At 40.2% G+C, this 20,622-nt stretch overlaps 1 protein-coding gene across 1 annotated transcript; it reads left to right on the top strand.

The window, feature by feature from the left end:
• The first annotated feature begins 3,028 nt into the window (after positions 1-3,028).
• Akr1e2 (aldo-keto reductase family 1 member E2) lies at positions 3,029-20,163 on the top strand. Its single transcript, XM_057788093.1, has 10 exons — positions 3,029-3,140; positions 4,925-5,092; positions 7,744-7,860; positions 8,586-8,663; positions 10,612-10,734; positions 11,952-12,049; positions 13,859-13,931; positions 14,453-14,536; positions 16,247-16,329; positions 16,598-20,163. The coding sequence occupies exons 1-10, from the start codon at positions 3,102-3,104 to the stop codon at positions 16,638-16,640; spliced, it is 906 nt and encodes a 301-aa protein (XP_057644076.1). The 5' UTR covers positions 3,029-3,101; the 3' UTR covers positions 16,641-20,163.
• Positions 20,164-20,622: the final 459 nt, after the last annotated feature.

Genomic DNA, 20,622 nt, shown 5'->3' with positions numbered 1-20,622 from the left:
TACCTTCTGGAACTAGAGAGTAGAGACTAGAATATGTGATGCCTTCAACAATATGATCATTTCATTGAGTTCTGGTGTACAATCAAGATCACTGTCAATGGCCTGTAATGTTTTTGAGGTCTCTGGGACTTCTATACCAACAATTCAAGGTATGGTATAGTACACCTGGCACTAAGGTGGAGTAAGGTAATTTCAATTAAATACACACATAAGTATGTGAGTATAAATATATGTATTTTTACATATATGTTTATATATTATATATACATTTTATATGTGTATTTGTATGCACCCACATAATACATACATACTTAAATACTTGCTTACTTACATATATATCTGCATTTTGAGGAATGACCACCAGGGGGCAGGAATAACCAATTTATAAAGTTCATGTGTCTTACGAAGGATTGTACACTATTTATTTGTCTTAGCTGTATTTTTCAAATATAGAGGATAATTACAAAATATTTTCAATGCTCAGATGAAGTACTTGCTATGTAGTTATCAACTTGTGACTCCCATTTGGTAAATTTTTTTACTATCATCTATAAATAATCATGAATAAAATATGCTTTCTGAAATGGTGTTTATTAAAATGCATGTGTAAAATTAATCTAATAGCATCAAAATATTTCATAATTATCTCGGTCTTTATTTCAACATTTCCCACTGTTAAAATTGCTTTTATTTAACCAAAATATGTTTATTGTGCAGATATAAGTGTATTCATACACATATACATGTATGTCTTTGCATTGTGTGTATGTATGTGTATATATTGATCTCTACCTCATTGTAAATACATGGTCAATGTTTTCAATGTCTTAATATTAACTACCTCATCTAAATTTGAGGTTTCAAAAGTTAAAGTACAAGGATACTTGTACTTTATTCAAGTATTTATATCTGCAGCATTTATATTAGTCTTCCAAAGTATTAACCAAAGACATTTGACATGACAATTAAAAATGAAAGCAACACTAGATTAAACCAAGCTGTCATGCAATGATAGAAACATTTAAAGAAAGGAGAACATTTCTGTACATACATGAAATAAGACTGTAAGTGTGACTATGACTAATAAAAGCCTATCACACATAGTATTAATAACATTCGGCTATTAAAAACATTCTTTTACAAATAGATACTTCCATATTAATTTGCACAAAATATTTTATGTTCAAAAGCTGTTAAGAAAAAGTTGTCTTGCAAATCTAAAGTATGCGTTAACTTTGGAGATTTTACAAGATATAAATACAAGAAGTGGTCATTAAGAGATATGGAAAAGGTGTACAATTTTCCATATCGATAAACTGTCTGCCATGAACATTTGCAAAAATCAAACTAATGAACAGATGTGATATATAGCATAGCAACAGAAAAGGGAAAAAGCAAATTATTGGCTTAGTTTGCTGATCCTAGTCACAATGTAAAATTGTCGAATTCTGCCAAATTATTAATAAGCAAAATAAGCGGTACAAAATTCTAACACTATAATATGACCAATCCTCAACTTTTGTAATTATTGTAATAATGCTGATATTTCAGAACAGCTATTTACCTTCCCCCTTTGCTTCTCTGGTTCCTTCCAACTGTTTCAGCTTGTGGTGTTAGGATTACCGCCAACTCCGTAACACCTGGGATCACCCAGGCGATGTTCCTCTAGCTATGCCCTTCAGGCATTATTTGTGGGAATATCCATCATTTTTTCAGTTATAATTACATTTTTCCCTTCCTTTTCCTTCCTCAAAACCCATGCAGATAGTCCTTGATATCTTTCACGTTCATGGCCTCCTTTATTATTAATTGTTATTACAGTTATGGTCAGGACTCATGAGCATGCCCTGTTTCTTACCTGGGTTATGACATCCAAACTCCAATTCTGATGTTCGAGCAACAAGCATTCTGAATCTCTGAGCATTCTCTTGGGTTCAGCAAAACATTCTTAAAAGAAAAATCTCTGGGCGGGTCGGCCTAGTCTCTTTTCCCCCTTGCTAATGTGAACAGAATACGTGGAGAATCTTTAAGTCAGACAGTGTGATCCCTGTTTCCATTCACTATTGCTGCCTATCTTGAAATCTTAGGCATTCCCAACTCATAGCTTATTTCTTTCTCAAGGAAGATCTAATTTAATTTTGCCCTAATTTTATACTGTGCAACTTTTCTATTGCAGGCTGTACTGCTTTTACATGTGAGCTTGCCCTGTCTCATATTTCAAACACACTGCCTTTTACCTACGGGAATGGCACAGCACACAGCAGTGTATCTTACAGTAAACAAGTCACCAAGACAATGACTACAAATGCCACAGAAGACAACACTTGAGAATAATGCAATTACAGTTAAGATTACGTACTTATTAAAGATTTAGTAGCGGAATGCTGCCACATTACCCACATGTACTTTGAGTGTCAAGTTATACCAGATCATATAAAATGTATTTGTCAAAGAGGCCATAAGAAGTAAAAAGTAGGATGTCAAAAATCTTCCAGAAAGAGATTTTTCTAATACTGAAAGATACATCTTGGGAAAATCCTATTCATATCATATTTTACACTGTTAGGAACATGGCAGTGACTTTCTCACTTCTGTTTTTCAACATTGGAAAAATTAGATAATACTAACAAGCAGGGGGGGGACACAATTACATGTTGTTTATCTATAAATAGTTTTAAAACTAAGTATCAAACCAACACACAATCACAGCAAGTTACTATACCCAAACCGATTATTTTCCAGTTTACTAAGAATGAAAATCAGCCTAAAACATCTGATGTCCAGGAAGTAAACCTGTATCCCAGTTTGCTTCCTCGAAATAGTCCTGAACTTTATCCAGGTTGCTAGGAGACAGGACTCAACATTCCGGAGGATTTATGAGAGGTGAACTGCACAACCAAACCAGTTGCTCAGTACGCTGAAAGATGGACGTGCTATCAGCCAACCAGAGAAGCTCGCGATCTCCACCAGCCAATTAGAGCGCCAGAACTCCAGCAATCGCGTCATTAACCCTGCAGGCTGTCTACCTTTCTGAGCGCCGGCGGCCGCCACCTGGCCCTCCAGTGCTGGTTGCTGGTTGAGCCGGAGAGCCAAGGGGTACCATGGATATCATCCCTAGAGTGGGCTTGGGCACCTGGAAGGTAAGGGTACTCTTCCGTCTGTGGTCGGGCTAATTAAGGGGGCTCGAGCCTGATGAATACTTGCTCAGGAGCGGTCATGAGCACAGGATGACTCCTTCCACACCCGGGCTCTGATCAAGGTCCTGACTGGAGAGATAGAGGAGAGGTCGGACTCTCCCTTGTGAAATAATTGTTACAAGGCCCTAAAACACCTGCTCCCTGTCAGTTTTAAAAACAGTCAGGATAAACTATATAAAGCATAGTGATCTTGAACCCGACCTTGTCCTAGAGAGTCGTGGACCACTCCTCCCCCAGTCTCCAAAGAATCATTTATGCAGTGTAAGCTCTAATCCTCGTTGCACACCAAAACCAAGTGTGCATGAAGCGACCACCAGGAAGCATTCTATTTTGCATGCTATAACCAAAGAAAAATAAACAATTGCACTAATGCCTGCTTCTGCCTTCCGCATAATGACAGCAGAGGTATTTATTTGCTAGTGATTGGACAGCTTGCGCAGTAGATATTTTATGTTGGGAAAACACGTTTTAAATAGAGAAGGAACGTGAATTTGGATGGGTAGAGGGGTGAGGGAGGTCTGCGAGGGGGGAAAACATAGTAAATATACTTTGTATGAAAGACTGAATAAAAATTCTGTTTAGAAAAGGTTTTTTAAAATAAACGTTTCTCTGGAAATTTTTGTAAAAGTGTGGGATTTTTAGGCAATTCTATGGTTTGAGTACTCTTTGGTGCATTTGAGTGAAGGTTGACATGGAAGAAACATATGGAATTATTGAGACAAAGGCTTAAGAAAATCAAGAGGTGTCTTCAAAGTTGGTCTGTTTCAGATTCTTCAAATACCTATTTTCTGTTGTTCTTGCCTGTCATATTTTCACTTGCTAACTCATTGACAGCATTCTTATTTTTCTATAACTGAAGAGGGATACTTCAGTTATTAGTTTTGAACTTCTCTGAACCTGTGATTTGTTATATGAAAGCAATTACACTGGTGTGTTTTAGTAGCATTAATAACTATAATTAAATTAAAAAATTTGGAAAAAAGCATTGCCTTCTGAACACAATGAAAAAAATTTAATTCTGTTCAAGATACTGGGGTATGAATTTCCAAAAATATGGAAGACACTGGAAAACCATAGCACTATGTGACATTTACTGGTGGTCTAACATATATATATATATATATATATATATATATATATATGCTAGATATGTATGTTGCTTTGAATAATTATTATACTTGAATAATAAATATAATATAATTCTTTACTTAATTTAATTATTAAGTAAACTATAAAACAAAGCAAGGAAGAGCTCAAATTCAAGACTAGCTTGGGCTATACTTCTCAGATTTATTGGGGTTGCATACTGTACCATTAACCTCCTGTAAATGTCATATAAGAATCTGATGGATCACTTTAATGAGAATAAACACTTGGTTTGTCTTTACAGTTGATTGAACGTTCCTGAGTGTTAGATCTCAGACTGCTTCATGCCCTGTCTATTGTTACTCACTCAGTAATCACTTGGGAGCATGACACACAGCTCAGTCCTCTGCAGGAACTGGAAATGTCTGTAGTCTTTTCCCAAATGAGTAAGGGTGACAGTCAGACTTCTAATCACATTCTGACTCTGACATTCCCCAACTTTAGGTTTGGCTGATAATAGTACTGTTTTAATGATTTGGGTGTTTATATATTCCTTGGTTCTGCTTCCCAGGTGACAACAGAGACACTAAGTTGTTTGCCCCTGATGACAGAAGGGATACTTGTGTTTGATTATATTGCAGGCCTCTCCAGGAGAAGTAGCCGACGCGGTGATGGTGGCTATCAACTTGGGATACCGGCATTTCGACTGTGCTTACTTATACCACAATGAGAGTGAGGTTGGAATGGGAATCAATTCCAAGATCAAGGAGGGTGTGGTGAAAAGAGAGGAACTGTTTGTCGTCAGTAAGGTAAGGTTTCTCATTTGCAAGGACAGCATGGTCTCCGCCACTCCAGTGATGGAAACTAAGAAAACTGGAATAATTGAGCCTAGAGTTTTCCTTATAGGAATTGGTGTCTTTGATTTTCAGTTGATTCAGAACTAACAAGGGCTTCTACAGCTTCATGAACCTGCGAGGTTACGTCAGGTATAGATTTGCTTAAGGTTGCTTAAGGTTTTTTTTGTTTTGTTTTGTTTTGTTTTTAATTCATCTGTTCAAATGGTTATGGAGAGATACAACCAATCAATAGTCCATCCATGCACACAAAGCTTGGTTGAGTGATGACACCTCTGTGTCTGTGATGAGCAGGATAAAACTCTAGCCCTTGTGAACTCTGTCTACATATCCACGCCTAAACTTGAAATTACTCGCTAGTGACAGTCAATGTACACATGGCAAAGTCCACACTAAGAAATTGATGCTATCATGATTAGCTTTATAAGCAGGAAGTAAATCATAAATCGAACATGAGCTGTGCATGAGCACAGCGGATGGAGGCTGGAGCAATGGACAGGGTTCAAATCATCGAAGTTCTGGCACATAAGAAGCGGGTTGAGAGCAGGCACTGTTTCTAAGTCAGGCAGCTGAGTTTCCATACGAATCAGACACGTACATAGGACATAATGGTAGCTGACAGGAGGAATGTGCACTTTAAACAGGTTGTACACACAGTGCAGGAGATGATGAATTCTGTGCTGACAAAGTGAGAAAGGCGAGGTGGATATGAAAGAGAGTAGGAAAATATGCCCTGTAGAACTCAAGGGTTAAACCAAGACTTAAAAGCCGATTTTTTTTTGGAGGAGGGGCAGGGTGTGGTGGTACACACCCTTCATCATAGCAGAGGCAGGCAAATATATAAGTTTGAGGCCAGCCTGGTCTACATAGTGAGTTCCAACAGAGTCAGAGCTGTCATGAGATGCTGTCTCAAGGAGGGGACAAGAAGCTGCTTTTTAAAATTATTATTTTTTTTTCCACTTAACATAAGTTTTTATTATCTCAGAAAAGTTGGATTGGGAAATTGAAAGCTCTAATAAAACCTAAATACATACGCAATACTGCTTTGAAAAATCAGCAAAATCAGGGGTAGAAGTGGGAGAACCTGTGATTCCTTTGGAGCAATAATATCCTCATAAAAAATATAGCTTTAGTGTGGGTGCTTATACTTCTTAATGTTTAACTTAAATCTCAAGAACAACATTTCCAAGTAAGTCTCTTTTGAGAGTTTCCATGTACTTCTTTACCACACCCAGTGGGTGCCAGCTTGCAACATAGATAAAAGTTAGAAAGCACCCTTTTCCTCTCCCTCTACAGGCTGGGTTTCCTTTAAATGTACCACCCAGGATCAGTCAATAGTCACATGTTTAAGGTCCAACTATCATTCAGGATCTCAGCCCAGATTGTTAGACAGGGTCAGGGTACCAATGTCAGCATTTTTAAACTAAGAATTTGAATTTGTTGAACTCATGAAGAGTTTAAGGATGTTAATAGTTTGCTGTAATATTCTACCAAATTCCCTTAAGACAAGGTCTTGCTAGTTCCATAGATGTGAGGAGAAAGATCCAAATTGTGGTCAAATTAATTTTCAAAAGCCTTTTTTATTTGTGCACATGGGCCGTCCCTATAGGTGGGGTTGGAACGATGAGCATTGGACGTGGGTAAGAAAGGTAAGGGTTTTATATTTCAAAAGTAGGGGTTTTCCACGTAGGAGATTTAGCAGACAAATTGGTACAGAACATAAGCATAACAACCTCCTGAATCAAACATGGTTGTAAGGTGGTCACAACAATTTTTAAACAAAAGTGTGCTTGCAAGGTGATCATAACAACCTCCTGAAATAAAGCACGGTTGCCATTTCTTGGAATAGACAATATAGAACCATTAAGGTTACAGTTGGGGCATAGTCCAACCTTTGCAAAACAGATTTAATAATCAACATAAATGATCTAGTTTGTCTTTACTGTGAGATTGCTTTCAAGCCCAAGATAGAGGCAGGCTGGTTTATCAGTTTCTCACTGAACATTCAGGTAGACTAGCAACTTCCCATTAAATGTCTTCCTGTGTTGCCTTTATGTAAGTGGAGACAGTACTTTAGTTTCCCGGCCGCCCAGATCTAAATAATCACACAGAAACTATATTAACTACAATATTATTTGGCCAATATCTCCGGCATATTTCTAGCTAGCTCTTACATCTTAAATTAACCCATTTCTATTATTCTGTGGATTGCCATGTGCCCCTGGCATTACCCCATTTTCTATATGCCTTGTTTCCTCAGTAGCTGGCTGGCATCTGCTTGACTCTGTCTACTCTCTCTATATATTTTTGTTAGGATTTCTCGCCTGACTTTACTCTGCTAAGCCATTGGCCAAAACAGCTTTAATCGTGAACCAATAAAAACAACACATATGGAAGGACATTCCACATTACCCTCAAGCTTCCTTGAGTATGGAAGGCTTCCTGCTGTGAATAAGGATAATCCTTTTCTAAGGGTGATATCCCTGTTTTCCTTCAGAACATGATGTGTTGTGTTGTCACATGAAAGCTTGTGGGAAGCACCGACGAGTGTACAACCTGTTGGTTTTAGATCGTGGCAGTGTAACAACAGTCTCCCTTTTCTGTAGCTGTGGTGTACCTACCACAAGAAGTCTTTGGTGAAAACAGCGTGCACCAATACCCTGAAGGCCTTAAACTTGGATTACCTGGACCTCTACCTCATACACTGGCCCATGGGCTTCAAGGTACCACTCACTTTGTGGCAGGATTCCTACAAAGACCCAGACAAATGTCAGCATGGGAGAGAGCCTGGAAGCAAAACATTTTCTGTGTTTTATCATAAAAAAAATGTGTATAAATATGAATTAAGCTGGAACTTCCAACATTTGAAATTATTAGAAATTATATATATATATGTATATGTATATATGATACTTGTCCTTTGACCTACAGGAAGGTATGATTGGTCACAAGAGACAGGTAGTCTGTAAGCCCTTGTTGCTGTTCAGCAGCGTGACTAGGTTTTTACCCCTTAGCATGTTTGCCTTTTCCCTCCATACCCTGCCTTTGTATTCTCACTTGGTTGTCATTCATCTTGATGGGAGGTGTTTGAAGAGTGAAGATCCTAATAATATTGTTAGGAGACAATTGAATATATTAGGACATGAAGAAAGTCCCATTGTTCCCTGATTTTAAAAATCTGAATCAGTCAGGGATTCAAACTTTGAGCAAGTTTCATAATGGAATTTTGCTGGCCTCACCTTCCCTTCATTCTTGGTCTTAAAGGCGCAACTGAGCCTAGAGAGGAAAAGTGGTCCAGCAAAGCCGGTAGGATTTAGTGACAGGGTTAAAGCTAAGATGCAAATCCACTCTAGTGCAGACTCTGTACTTCTGTGTTCTCTCCCTACATAGTCTTCTGGTGGAGGATGCCACAAGCCCCAATAAGCTCCTTTTCTTCTGGTTCTCACAGCCTGGAGAAAAAGACGTACCTTTGGATTGCAATGGCATGGTTATACCCAGTAACACCAGCTTTCTGGACACATGGGAGGTAAGTTGAAGCACGCCATCTGGCTCTGTCACCCCCACTCACACATACCCAGATGAAAGTTGCACAAGATCTCTCAAGCTTCTATGTTCAAATACCCCAGGCACTACTTCAAATATAGGGTTTGCAATATATGATGGTAAAATGTGGATTGTCAACTGGACATAATCTAGAATCAATTAGGTCAGGAATCAAACCCCTTGGCAATCTTTGAAGAGGTTCCTAGATTGAATTAAATGAGGCTCAAAAGAGTCACCCTAAATGTAGGCAGAATCATTACTTGAACTGGGGTCTTGGACTGAATAAAGAGAGGTTCTCGGGTGCCTGTGTGCATCCCTGTCCATTTCCTTACCGTGGATGCACTGTGGCCAAGGCCCTCACACTCCTGTTACCACACTTCCCTTCCATGGCAGATGACTTGTTATACCGTTAAACTATAAGCCAAAAATAAGCCCTTCATTAGATTGCCTTTTTGAGGATCTTGTGCAAATAAGAAAAGTAGCTAATACACACCATGAATTACAGATGAATACTTGAAAAACTAAAGATACCAAATGAATTTCTCACTATTTCAACCTAGTGTAGTATAGGGAATAATATAGATCACTCTTTTCCCACAACTGTTTCTGTTTTTTTTTTTTTTTTAATTAAAACATACCATTTCTCCCCAGGAAATACAGAGTAATAAAAAAGGAAAAATTTAAAAATTCCTATTTCCATAAGCCTCTGGCAATCACTGGCATTGCAGTCCTCTCCTATTTCCTGTAGGTTCTCTTTTAATTGTTACAGAAACATAATGTTGGCAACATTTAAAGCTCAATTGGGAAGGTATAAAAAGGAAAAAGTTAGTGGCAAGGTGATGAAGTGTCAAGTCAGTGTCTCAGATCTAGATGAAAAATGGTGAACATTTGAGTTGAGGTGGTAAGCAAGAAAAATAAGGAAGGAGGTGGACTTGAGAGTCTCATGAAGTCAGTGAAGTTGACAGAGTTGGAACAGAGAATAGCAGGACTCTCCGACTGTGAGCTCTGATACTGTTGCTGCCCAGCTTCAGGAACAGGACATCAGCACATTTGAACAAGTTTAAGTATAAATCAGCAAAACTTAGGGAAGAGTTTTGACTCAGAAGATCCAATATGGAGCCATTCCTGTGAGAATGATTGGTGAAACTAGCAATATTTCGTCCCTTAAAAAGAGATACAAGAGGAACAGAACAGACAGGGAGAAGTCTCTGGGCTGGGCACTGACAGCTTCTCCTTCTGGAAAATTATAAACTTGGAAACTAACCAGAAAGAAACTGAAAAAATTACTTTTGGGGTTCCAGCCCTTTCTGTCACCTTGGGCTTCTGCTCATGAAAGATTTTGGTCAAACACTAGGAGTTTAAACATGCATGGTGTTTATTGGTGATTATTACAGAATCCTAATTCACTAGTCCCTGTCTTCATCATCACTGGAGACTTATACCTGATTCTGCACTGCCCTGAAGCTCATGGGTTTTCTGAAAGCCTAGGTACAAGGCTCATTCATTGGAGGTCAGCGCAGTTTCAGATCGCTTAGCCCTCAAATTACTTAAAATGTGTAATGGTGAGAGTGGGAAACAAGAGTGCCGACCCATCACCACGCTCAGGGCAAATGCGTAGGTGGTAAGCAAAGTGAATAAATGATGTCGGCAGTGGAGGGGTCGCTGTAGGTCACCTAGGAGCACAAGCTTAAGAAAATTGGAAATAATGCGGAATGCTCGCTTGGATCTGAGGCAAATGCTTTGTGTCTCTCATTCCATGTAACTTTAAAACAGCCCTGGTGTGGATACTGTTGTCCACATGATCTTGTAACGTCAAGTAAAATACTTTTAAAATGTTGGAGCACTATGGCAAGTTGCTAAGGGACATGGCTTGTCACGGGGCTAGACAAACCATATAACTTGTGTACTCAGCACATGTTTTTCTCTTTCAGGCCATGGAGGACCTGGTGATTGAGGGACTGGTGAAGCACCTTGGGGTGTCAAACTTTAACCATGAACAGCTTGAGAAGCTTTTGAATAAGCCTGGTTTGAGGTTCAAGCCAATAACTAACCAGGTGAGCTGGTAGATGGTCAGAAGTTTTGCACAGTGTTATTCTCTTTCCCTCCATGTGGTAGTGAATGAGAAAGGTAACATGTTTGCCTGTGTTAGCTGTCAGAATTGAAATGAGGTGACAGGCAGATGTGAATGGGCAGATGTCTTCCTTTATAGCTCATGTGGTTAGGTGATGCCATGGGTGGGTGGAGTGTGGCATGAATCTCGATTCTTGGCCTGTGTTTGGAGGCACATGATCAAGTGTGTTCAGAAGAGCAGGGTCCACTCAGACCCTTCACCCTCACTAAAGGAGGGCAGCCCTTCCCTTCCACTCATCCAGCCCATGCGGAAGAGTAGTGGGTAACCCTGTCTCCACCCAGGCTTGCAGAGTGCAGAAATGAATCTTCTCCCCACCCCCCCAGCTGCCCTTCACATTTGGCTACAGCACATATAGTACCCCAAATCTCACATTGTGTATGTTTACTGGCCTTTATTTGTCACCAGGGTTTAATGACCATAAGAAATTTTGTCTGAATTTGGTTGGAGGTAAAGCTCAAAACCTAAGCATTTGAAGTTTTCCAATAACTGTGTGTTGAATGCATGCAATTAGAGAATTACATGGGACAAGTCTATGCCGTGAGTACCAGCAACAGTTCTTCAAAGGAAACTTGCCTGGAAGTTGATCTTGCTGGATGTGGTATGATCTTGAAAGTCAAGGCACTGCTCATAATTCTTTTCAGTTTCCTCTAAATGAGCATTGATTCTAAGTCTGTTCATTACCTGAAATGTAGGAGCCAGAAATAACTGCTCTCAAGCCTTGTTGTGTTTGAAACTAAAGTCCTGGTGACAAAAGATAGCCAATAAGCAAATTAAACATGTGAGGCATGGGGTAATGTGGGTACCATAGGAACCTTGAAGGGCAGGAGGGAGAAGGAGTGGATTCAGACTGCTCAGGCTTGTTCCTGCATGATGGAAGAAGCTTCACTGAGCAGGTGATGTAGGAATGTCTGCATGACATAGAGGCCTGAGAGTGTGGAATTGGAGGCATTTATATCATCTGACATCTTAGAGATGCCAGAGACCAACCTACTCATTTGTAGGTGGAGACACCCAGACCTTAAGAGAGAGGCTTTATACCTAGTTAGTGACAGTGGGGACATCAAGTATGTCTTCTCTTTGGTGCTTTCCTGGTATGCCAGTTGTCTGGATTATTTTGGTGCACTATGGTTATGTTTGTAGATTGAATGCCACCCATATCTTACTCAGAAGAATCTGATTGATTTTTGCCATAAGAGAAATGTGTCTGTGACCGCTTACCGTCCTCTTGGTGGCTCAAGGTAAGGGCATGTTAGAGACTGTGCTAATCTGAATGCTAACAGATGCTAGATGCCCCCCTCTTGTTTTATTTGAGAGCTGGAGGAGCTTCCTACACCTCTCAGGCCCCAAGGAGAATGTAGGTGGCTACTCCTCAGGCTGGAGAGTTGCCTTGTTTGGGCTTCCCTGTGAGGGTAACCAGCTTTGAAAAGACAGACCCAGCCTAAAGCAAAACCCTTTGCTGATCTGTCCGGTAGTTCACCAGTCAGCTACTACCCTCTCAGGGCATGTCACAAAATTCAGTCTTTAGATAATATTACAGAGATGTCTTCTTTCCCCAAACCTGGAGTTTGTACCTTTCCCTTACTGAGCTACCAAAGCCTGAACTGTAGATCCATCCCTTTTCATTATCCCTCTCCAATCCAATGCCAAGATCGATGGCTGATTGTGCCAAGAGAACCTGGAATCTTTCTTTCACTCTCTGCTGTCTTCGTCTCTACCTTAATGAAATGCAGATGTCTTAAGGTTGTTAACTGCTTAACTCCCTTGCAGATCCACCCATTCCTTTGGGTTACTCACCTGCTAACTGAAGTGATCTCATTGGACACAGTCATGTCCGTTTCCTACTTTAACTTCGTTCTTCCTGAGCCTGTGTGGAGGAGCTGACCTGACTTCATCCTCCTCTGGTCACTCTCTTCCCCAGTGCTGTAAACCTTCAACATACCAATCACAGAAAACTACTGATGGGTGCTTGGATAGAATATTCTTTCTAGTCTTTGCAACTTTGCATATACTGTTTTTTGTTTTTTGGTTGTTTTTTTTTTTTTTTGCATATACTAAGAATCTGTAGTTTTCTCTTTCTTGAGTTTGCTTGCTCTTGTTTCTGTTGTCATGCTCAGGTCGGGAGCACTGTGCCCTCCAGGAAGTTTCCATGAGCTCCTTGCTGTATTTGGTGCCTTGCTCTTGTCATAGCATCTCACCTTTATTCCCTTCCACTATCTAATGCACTAGGTTTCTTTGCGCTGTTGGTCACTGATGTCACCGGACTGCTGTCTCTATTACTACCCTCAAATTGGATGCCAGGAAACTGTTAGGAAGCCAGGAAAGGCTAGACTCACTTTAGTTTCTTTACCTTTGTGTTTTCTTTGTGAAATAGGGTGTGCATTTTTGGACTTGAGAGCAGCTTGGGAGTTCTTAGAAGTCTGGGGCATATTTTACCCAGACTTGGTGTAGAAGAGTCTCTGTCTATCAGAGGAGCTTATGGCAAGATAGCACCCACTCTGTCTAGTTCTTTCTGAATGCACTGAGAGCTGTGACTAGCTTCGTTCTTGAAACCTGTTAACTGCTGGGTTTGATTCCCTAGCACTGTGTAAACCAGATGTGGTAGTGCACACCTGTAACCCCAGCAGTTTGAAGAGGAGGCAGAAAGATCAGAAGTTCAAAGTCGTTCTCATGCTATATAGCAAGTTCAAAGCCAGACATGACACCTTGTCCAAAATAAAATAAAATGGCTTCCTTTAGTCACTAGGACCCTTGCCTGGATAAATTTTTGATGGATATGTTTATAATCTTAAACATATCTTGTAAAGGTTTTTACAAGCAGAAAATAGTAACAGTAGTGACACCTGCCAGCAGTCCAAGCACTTAGGTGACAAAGGCAAGAAGACTGAGTTTGAAGTCAATGAAGTCTAAGTGAGTTACTCAAAAAATAAAAAGTAATAAGCAAGTAAAATAAACAAACAGTAAACTTTTAATCTTAGAGAAAAGTCAATTTTGTAAGCATTTGTGTTGACTGTTCTCCTGACTCAATCCGCTTTGCTATGTCTCTCTAGAGATGGGGTTGACTTGTTGGATGATGTTGTCGTTCGGAAGATTGCAAAGAAGCACGCGAAGTCTTCTGCCCAGGTACGCAGAAAGAACTGTCGTGTGCTGAGATCACACTTCATCACCTCTCCCCAGATCCTGAGCCTTGTCCGTTCATCCTGATGAGTTGATTCACCAGAGCGTCCCAGTTTGGAGCTCTAAGTTGGTTACTTCCATGTCTTCATCCAGTCAAGCCATATACCCTGCCTTTTTCACCAGTCAATTGGATGCCCTCCAGTGCCACTTTCTCTGCCCTATCAACTGCATGGACAGCCAGTGTGAGAGAGATCAGTCATTAACACCAGTCTTATCCTAATGTCCTGATCGTTTGGAGAACCAGGCACATGCTGAGGAATTTTAGTGAAGGTGTGAACGAGTATTCTGTCCTTATCTTTGGGCTCATGACATTCATTACAGATGTATTATTTAAGCAATTAAGTTTGATTTCTAAAGGCCTTTGAGATGACTAAGGCTTTTGAGCTTTTTCTGTACAATGAAATTGAACGACTGTAATGCCTTGTTTCCATTTGTTTTATTTCTATGTGAAACTTTCTATCCTACAGATTTTGATCCGATTTCAGATCCAAAGGAACGTGATAGTGATTCCCAAATCTGTCACCCCGAGTCGGATCAGGGAGAATATGCAGGTGGGCATTTCCTGATTTTCGAGTGTTTCAGATCATGACCTGAAGAGTGGAGTGCTGGCTAACTTCCATAACAACCAACCAACCAGATCTCCATGGCCGTCACCTGACAGAGGTGTATTCTTCTATGATCTGTGTTGGTGGTTAGCCTTTCACGTAGTGAGTCAGGCCAGGCTCTTATTATGTCCTTTGCTCCTACCTGCCAAAGCTGGGTGTCTTCTCCATTTAACCCAAGATGTGGAAAGAGGTAAGGGGAGCTCCTGGAGAAGCATGTAACAGACCACATTTGGGAATGAGCACCTTCATCCCATTCAATAATTCTGCCACACTTACCCTTAACAGAAGCTAGATACACCCAGGAGGAAGGAATACAGGTTGGTGATCACCAGTCTGAGCCATATAGGGTTTGTTCACTAGTCTCTTGAGGGCAGCTGCTGTGGGTGTTATGTTCTTCATGAATCAGTGAAAACTGAAGGGCTAGACATCTTAATTAGCAATCCATATACAAAACTCTGATTGAGAACAGCTTTTTTGAAGATAGTCTTTTATAACTTAACCAAGCAACAGAGTTGAGACCTGATGCTGAGGATAGAGAATAATGTCAGTTTAGGAGAGGCTCAAGAGAAAGTGCCATTTAGTTCTAGAGGAGCCAGGAGTTGTGTACCTGAGTTTAACTAGAAGAAAAATATCAAGGATAGTAGACCGTGGGCTTGCCCACCGAAGGCTTTCAATACAAGCACCTATACTCTAATGACAGCTCAGAGTACCCCTTGAGTATCTGTTCTAGTACTGTGTACTTCTCTCCGTGGTCACAAAGACTCCAGCACTGAGGCTGGCTGTCTTCAGTTCCCATATATACTATGTGGCTGCTTTGGCCAAACCTGATCTTAGGATAGAGGCTGGGGTCCAGCAGCTTCCCTCCTTAGGGCAGGGTGAAGCTGCTGGTTGTTCTTCTGTTCCTTTTCCTTGGGTTCAGACCCTCAGCTGCAGTGAGTGTTAGTCACTGTGAGATAATGTGGTTGAGGAATTTGATCATAGCCCACAAGTGTGTTAGCAGGCGAAGGGCAGAGAAGTAAGAATACTATTTGAAAATGAAGTTACTCAAGATGTTCTTGTGTGCTTTGATGCTACAGTCAATACCAACTGACTTCCTAGCTGATGGGGTGGAAGGAGCAATGATTTTTTTCCTTTTGAGAGGAGGAGGTAGATCAGTGAAGAAAATACTTTGCTTTTTTGAAACTCTTCCTCTTTGTTCCTCACCCCCATAAGATAAAAACAATATATAGCTCATCTTTCTGAGGTTTCTTTTCTTTTTTAAAAAAATATTTATTTATTTATTTATGTATACAATATTCTGTCTGCGTGTACACCAGCAGGCCAGAAGAGGGCACCAGACCTCATTACAGATGGTTGTGAGCCACCATGTGGTTGCTGGGAATTGAACTCAGGACCTTTGGAAGAGCAGGAAATGCTCTTAACCACTGAGCCATCTCTCCAGCCCCCTGTGGTTTCTTAAATTTAATTCAGACTAAGCCTGTGCCCACCAAGCAATGAAAATCAAAGTGCATTTCTGAAGGCTCAGCAGTCTTTTAGGGGAAGTTCTAAGTTTAATGAAAAATTTCTGTTCATCTTAGTGTCTGTTGTAGAGAAAACATATGCCAATTCAATGAGGTTTAATCTGAATTCCCTATGATTATCTGATTTTGGTTCCAGGTATTTGATTTTGAACTAACAGAAAAAGATATGGAGGAACTCCTCAGCCTCAATAAGAACTTCCGTTTGGCCACATTCCCCTCGTAAGTCTATCTCCTTTACTTCTTTTCAGAGATAAAGGAGCCATACACAAACACAGTGACTGGTTCTTGAACAATCTTTACTGTTAATATTTAAGGTTAATTAAACCTTACTGTAACTTTTCCCTGTTAATTGTTGGGCCAGTGAATAAAGACAATGACTAATTTATATACTAGAGAGTTAGAAAAGCACACCTCTGTCACTTACGATGTTTCCTTTAAAGATGCCTGTTCTCTATTTCTGCTTGTAATTTTTGAATCTATTTTTCAGAACTGAAAATCACAAGGACTACCCTTTCCACATAGAGTACTGAAGACAGCGTCGTCACTCGCCCTCTTTTGTTCTCAGATCACCGAAGTTGGCAGCACGGATCCACCTCTGCAGAGGCTGTGTGGGCTCAGCTAGCAATGACAGCAGCAGAATTAGAAGCGAGGAAAATCCTGCCTAGAACAGAGGACCAGTTCTTGGAGAAACATAAAAATCTAGGGGTGAGATAAGAAAGTGCCATGCAGGCTGTAGCTGTTACTGAGTTGTTAGGGATCGCCAAGCACACGTTAGTCCTTGTGGCTTCTATCCTCTGAAATGAGATGCTGATGGCTCATGAATTAAAATCTACAAGTCAGCTTCAACAGCAATCAACCTAAGGCCAGTTGTGTTTTTCCTTCATACTACTCTCTGCCCCTACCCCCAGAGTTTTCTAGATTATTTTCAAGCAAACTCTACCTGCACTTCAGAAAAGGAAAACCATTATGCTGAGACTCTATCTCAGACAATTTTGTTTTTGATATTCTTAATTAAAGATTCCCAAGTGTGGGTGTGGGTGGATGTGTGTATGCCTCTTCACATATGTGTGCAGGTGAACGAACATATGTGTGCATGCCTATGGAGTGCTCATTTCTCTCATAGTCTACCTCCGAAAGGGAAGTGAAAGAATCTCATTGGTCTGAGTACAAAAGAGAGCTTTGTTGTATGAAAACATTTGCTTTCTGTGTGAGAACCTCAAGTTAGGCTCTTCAGAGCAGTGTGGATGAAAGAGAAGTTGGATGTCCTGTTAGAGTGTCTACAGAGGCCTCCAAATATCTCCTACCTGAATTTCACTAGGAAAACCCTGACTGACTCTTCCTCAGTCCCACTGACATGGACTTTTATTTTCATACTCATAACTCCTTATTACGTATTAATTTTATGACTTTATGCAAGTTAGTTAGTTCCTAAACTGAACTTTTCTTGAATATCAACCTAAGGGCATGATAATGAAATGTCACCATATACTTAAAGCACTTGATCCCATCATTAGCAGTAAAATCCTTTTTGTGGGCACACATGAGCGCACCAGGAGGTTATATGGTCTTATCTCCAAGAGTCTAATCATGACAAATCTAACCATAACATTTTGCATATCTCAGATTACTTATACATAAACTACTGCCAATTTGGAAAGCTTTTCTTAATCATGATTCATATAAACGTGATTCTTTAACTTGTGGGTTGTATGGATTTGATGGGAGCAGAGATTAGTCCTCTCTACCCAACTGCAGAGGGAATAAGGATGGAATTCGACATTAGTAGTGGTCCAAAACTTGTTCCTGTCTGTGTAATGAAAATATAAAATCTCACCACTCTCCCCTAGGCAGCTGTTGGTTAAAGAAAACGTGGGAGCCCCGGGCCCTCATGTAAAGACTGTCGGTCCCTTGATTACATGTTTTCAGACTGACTGAAATTTAACAGACATAAACAAATATTAAATTCAGACCACAACCATGTCTTCCCAAAGAATATCTTACCAATCCCCCCCTTTTTTTGCCAAGGAAGCATGGAGAGTCTCCTCTTATGTCAGAGATTTGGCATCCAGATGTCTGCCAATACCCAGAGAACCTAAACTTAATGGAGATATAGAAACAGTTTTTTTCTACCTGAGTTCCAAGAAGTACACTTGAAAGTCTCTTTTGTTCCTCTTGTGGGAGCAGGAATGGAGGTCATTTTGTTTTGGGAGGGCATTCCCACACTGTATGCACCTCAGCCTATATTCATGAACCTCAAGAAAGGTTCTGTTTCAAAAATAAAAAGCACTTTTTCTTCATTTTAACAAAAAAACTGCCCAGCAAATCAGTGGGGGGGAGGGGGCTTGATTAGAAGTTCAGACTAGCAATCCTGCCGACTAAACTGAAATTGCACTTATGTATAAAACTGCATTTTATCTAAGACTTCAGAATGTTACATAAGGATTCATGGGATAAAAGCTCTTCTAATTAGTTTTAACTTTTGTCAGCTTGACACAACCTGGAATCACCTAGAGAGTCTTTACAAATTATATCTAGGTCAGGTTGGCCTGTGGACAAATCTCAGGGAAACTGGCTTTACTGTTAATTGGCATAGGATGGCTTAGCCTGTTGTGGGTGGTACCATTCCTTAGGAAAGGAACCCTGAATACTATATGAGAGGAATAAACTTGCTCTTAGAAAGAGCAAAGAAGTAAGCCTGAAAAGATTCATCTGTTTATATTTTTCTCTGCTCTTGACTGGATATGCTATAGCTAGCTTCTTAGATTCCTGCCTTGACTTGCCTTCAGTGATGCATTATAATTGAATTGTCATCTGACTAACCTTGTCCCTGAGTTGCTTTGTGTCAATGAATTGTGTCACAATAACAGAAATGAAACTACAATGTATGTTTTCATATTTTATCTAAGTGCTGTAGTCATCATACTTTTCAATAGTTACTTTCTATAGTCTCTTTTAAAAAAAATGAGTGAGTGCTAAATTGATGTTCTGACAGAATTTCTGGGTTAGGTTGTTATAAGCTGCATTGTAATAGTTCCATAACTGATCAGTACCTAGCGTTGTTTATATATTTCTGTTTAAGAAATATCTTTTTGAATACACACTGGATCCATTGATGTTGAACTCACCAAGTGTAAATTCATGTTTATCTAACATATTCGTCTTCTTTATAAAACAAATCATCAGCCTCTTGGGTTTGAAACACTGTTTAACAAATACTGGGCAGTTTTAAAGCATGAACTGACAACAAGAACCGCAAAAATAAAACAGCATTAAGCAGGCCGTGTAAGAAGGACTCTGCTTATAGCTTGAGCTTGTTGATTTTAAATGTCAACATGCCATGCCACAACCTAGAGTCACTTGGGAAAGAGCCTCAATTGGGAGATCACCTATATTGGTGATAGATTGGCCTATAGCATATCTGGGGGGGACTTTCTTGATTGTTCATTGATGTAGGAAGACCATCTCCTGATTGATGTCACCGTTCCCTGGTAGTAGATGTGAGTTATATGACACAGGAGGACACTGGATGGAAGCTAGGAAGCTGCTGTCCGTGTAGATGCCCTTTTAATCTGCAATTACCTAGATGTTATGTGAGTTCCTGCATTGTTCTCATCCCACGTCACAGCGACAGAAATGAAACTAGAATATAGCTGAAGAGCTGAAGCAAGAAGTCGTCTGGAAATGGAAAACTATCTGCTCTGGGAAGGTGCTTCAATGATCGTGAAAGCACATGCATTTGGATTTCAGGGTTTACGCAGGGTGGAACCCTGGAATGAGGAGTTAAAGGATTTTCCCAGTCCACCTGAAAAGTACTCAGTGTCAGATACCAGCTGGTGCTTGGAGAGCAATTATTTTTTTTTCCCTTTTGTGGGAAATAGATTTTATTTTATTTGTTGGGAGCAGTAAGACCCCAGATCCTGAATTTCTTGTAATCCCCTGATCTGAGTGCCTACAGCTGCTCTGAGCATGAGACCTTCAGGAGCGCCTGATGACAGGAGAGTGGTTTCTGGTGGGTTTGGCTGGGGCATAGCTATCTCTATATAATCTGCCCCTGAACACAATAAAGGGGTCATTCTTGGGGAATTCAAGGATGAGCCGTGTTGCTGTCTCTCTGTCTGTGTATGTCTGTGTATTTTAACCTCCAGCCCCCTTGCCCGAAGCTCGCGAACTAGGTAATAGCTCACCGAGTGCAGACACGGAGGCGCGGTGTGTGGCATTTATTACATAATATAACCTGATTACTGTAATCCTTTCCCTACCCCCTTCGAATCCATATCTACCCTCTTTCTGTCTCTCATTAGGAAACCAATAGGCTTCTAAGGGATACTAGTGAAATAAAATATAATAAAGCTAAAACTAGCACAGATTAGGAGAAAAAAAAAAACAGGAGGAAAAGAGCCCAAGAGAAGACATAGGAACGTAGACCCACTCATTTGCATACTCAGGAATCCCATAAAAACACTAACCTGGAAGCCATAATATGTGAACAAAGGACCTGTAGAGTAAAAAGAG

The sequence above is a fragment of the Chionomys nivalis genome, chromosome 13 (assembly GCF_950005125.1).
Source record: "Chionomys nivalis chromosome 13, mChiNiv1.1, whole genome shotgun sequence".
Taxonomy (NCBI): Eukaryota; Metazoa; Chordata; class Mammalia; order Rodentia; family Cricetidae; genus Chionomys; species Chionomys nivalis.
This window is presented reverse-complemented; position numbering and strand designations above follow the sequence as displayed.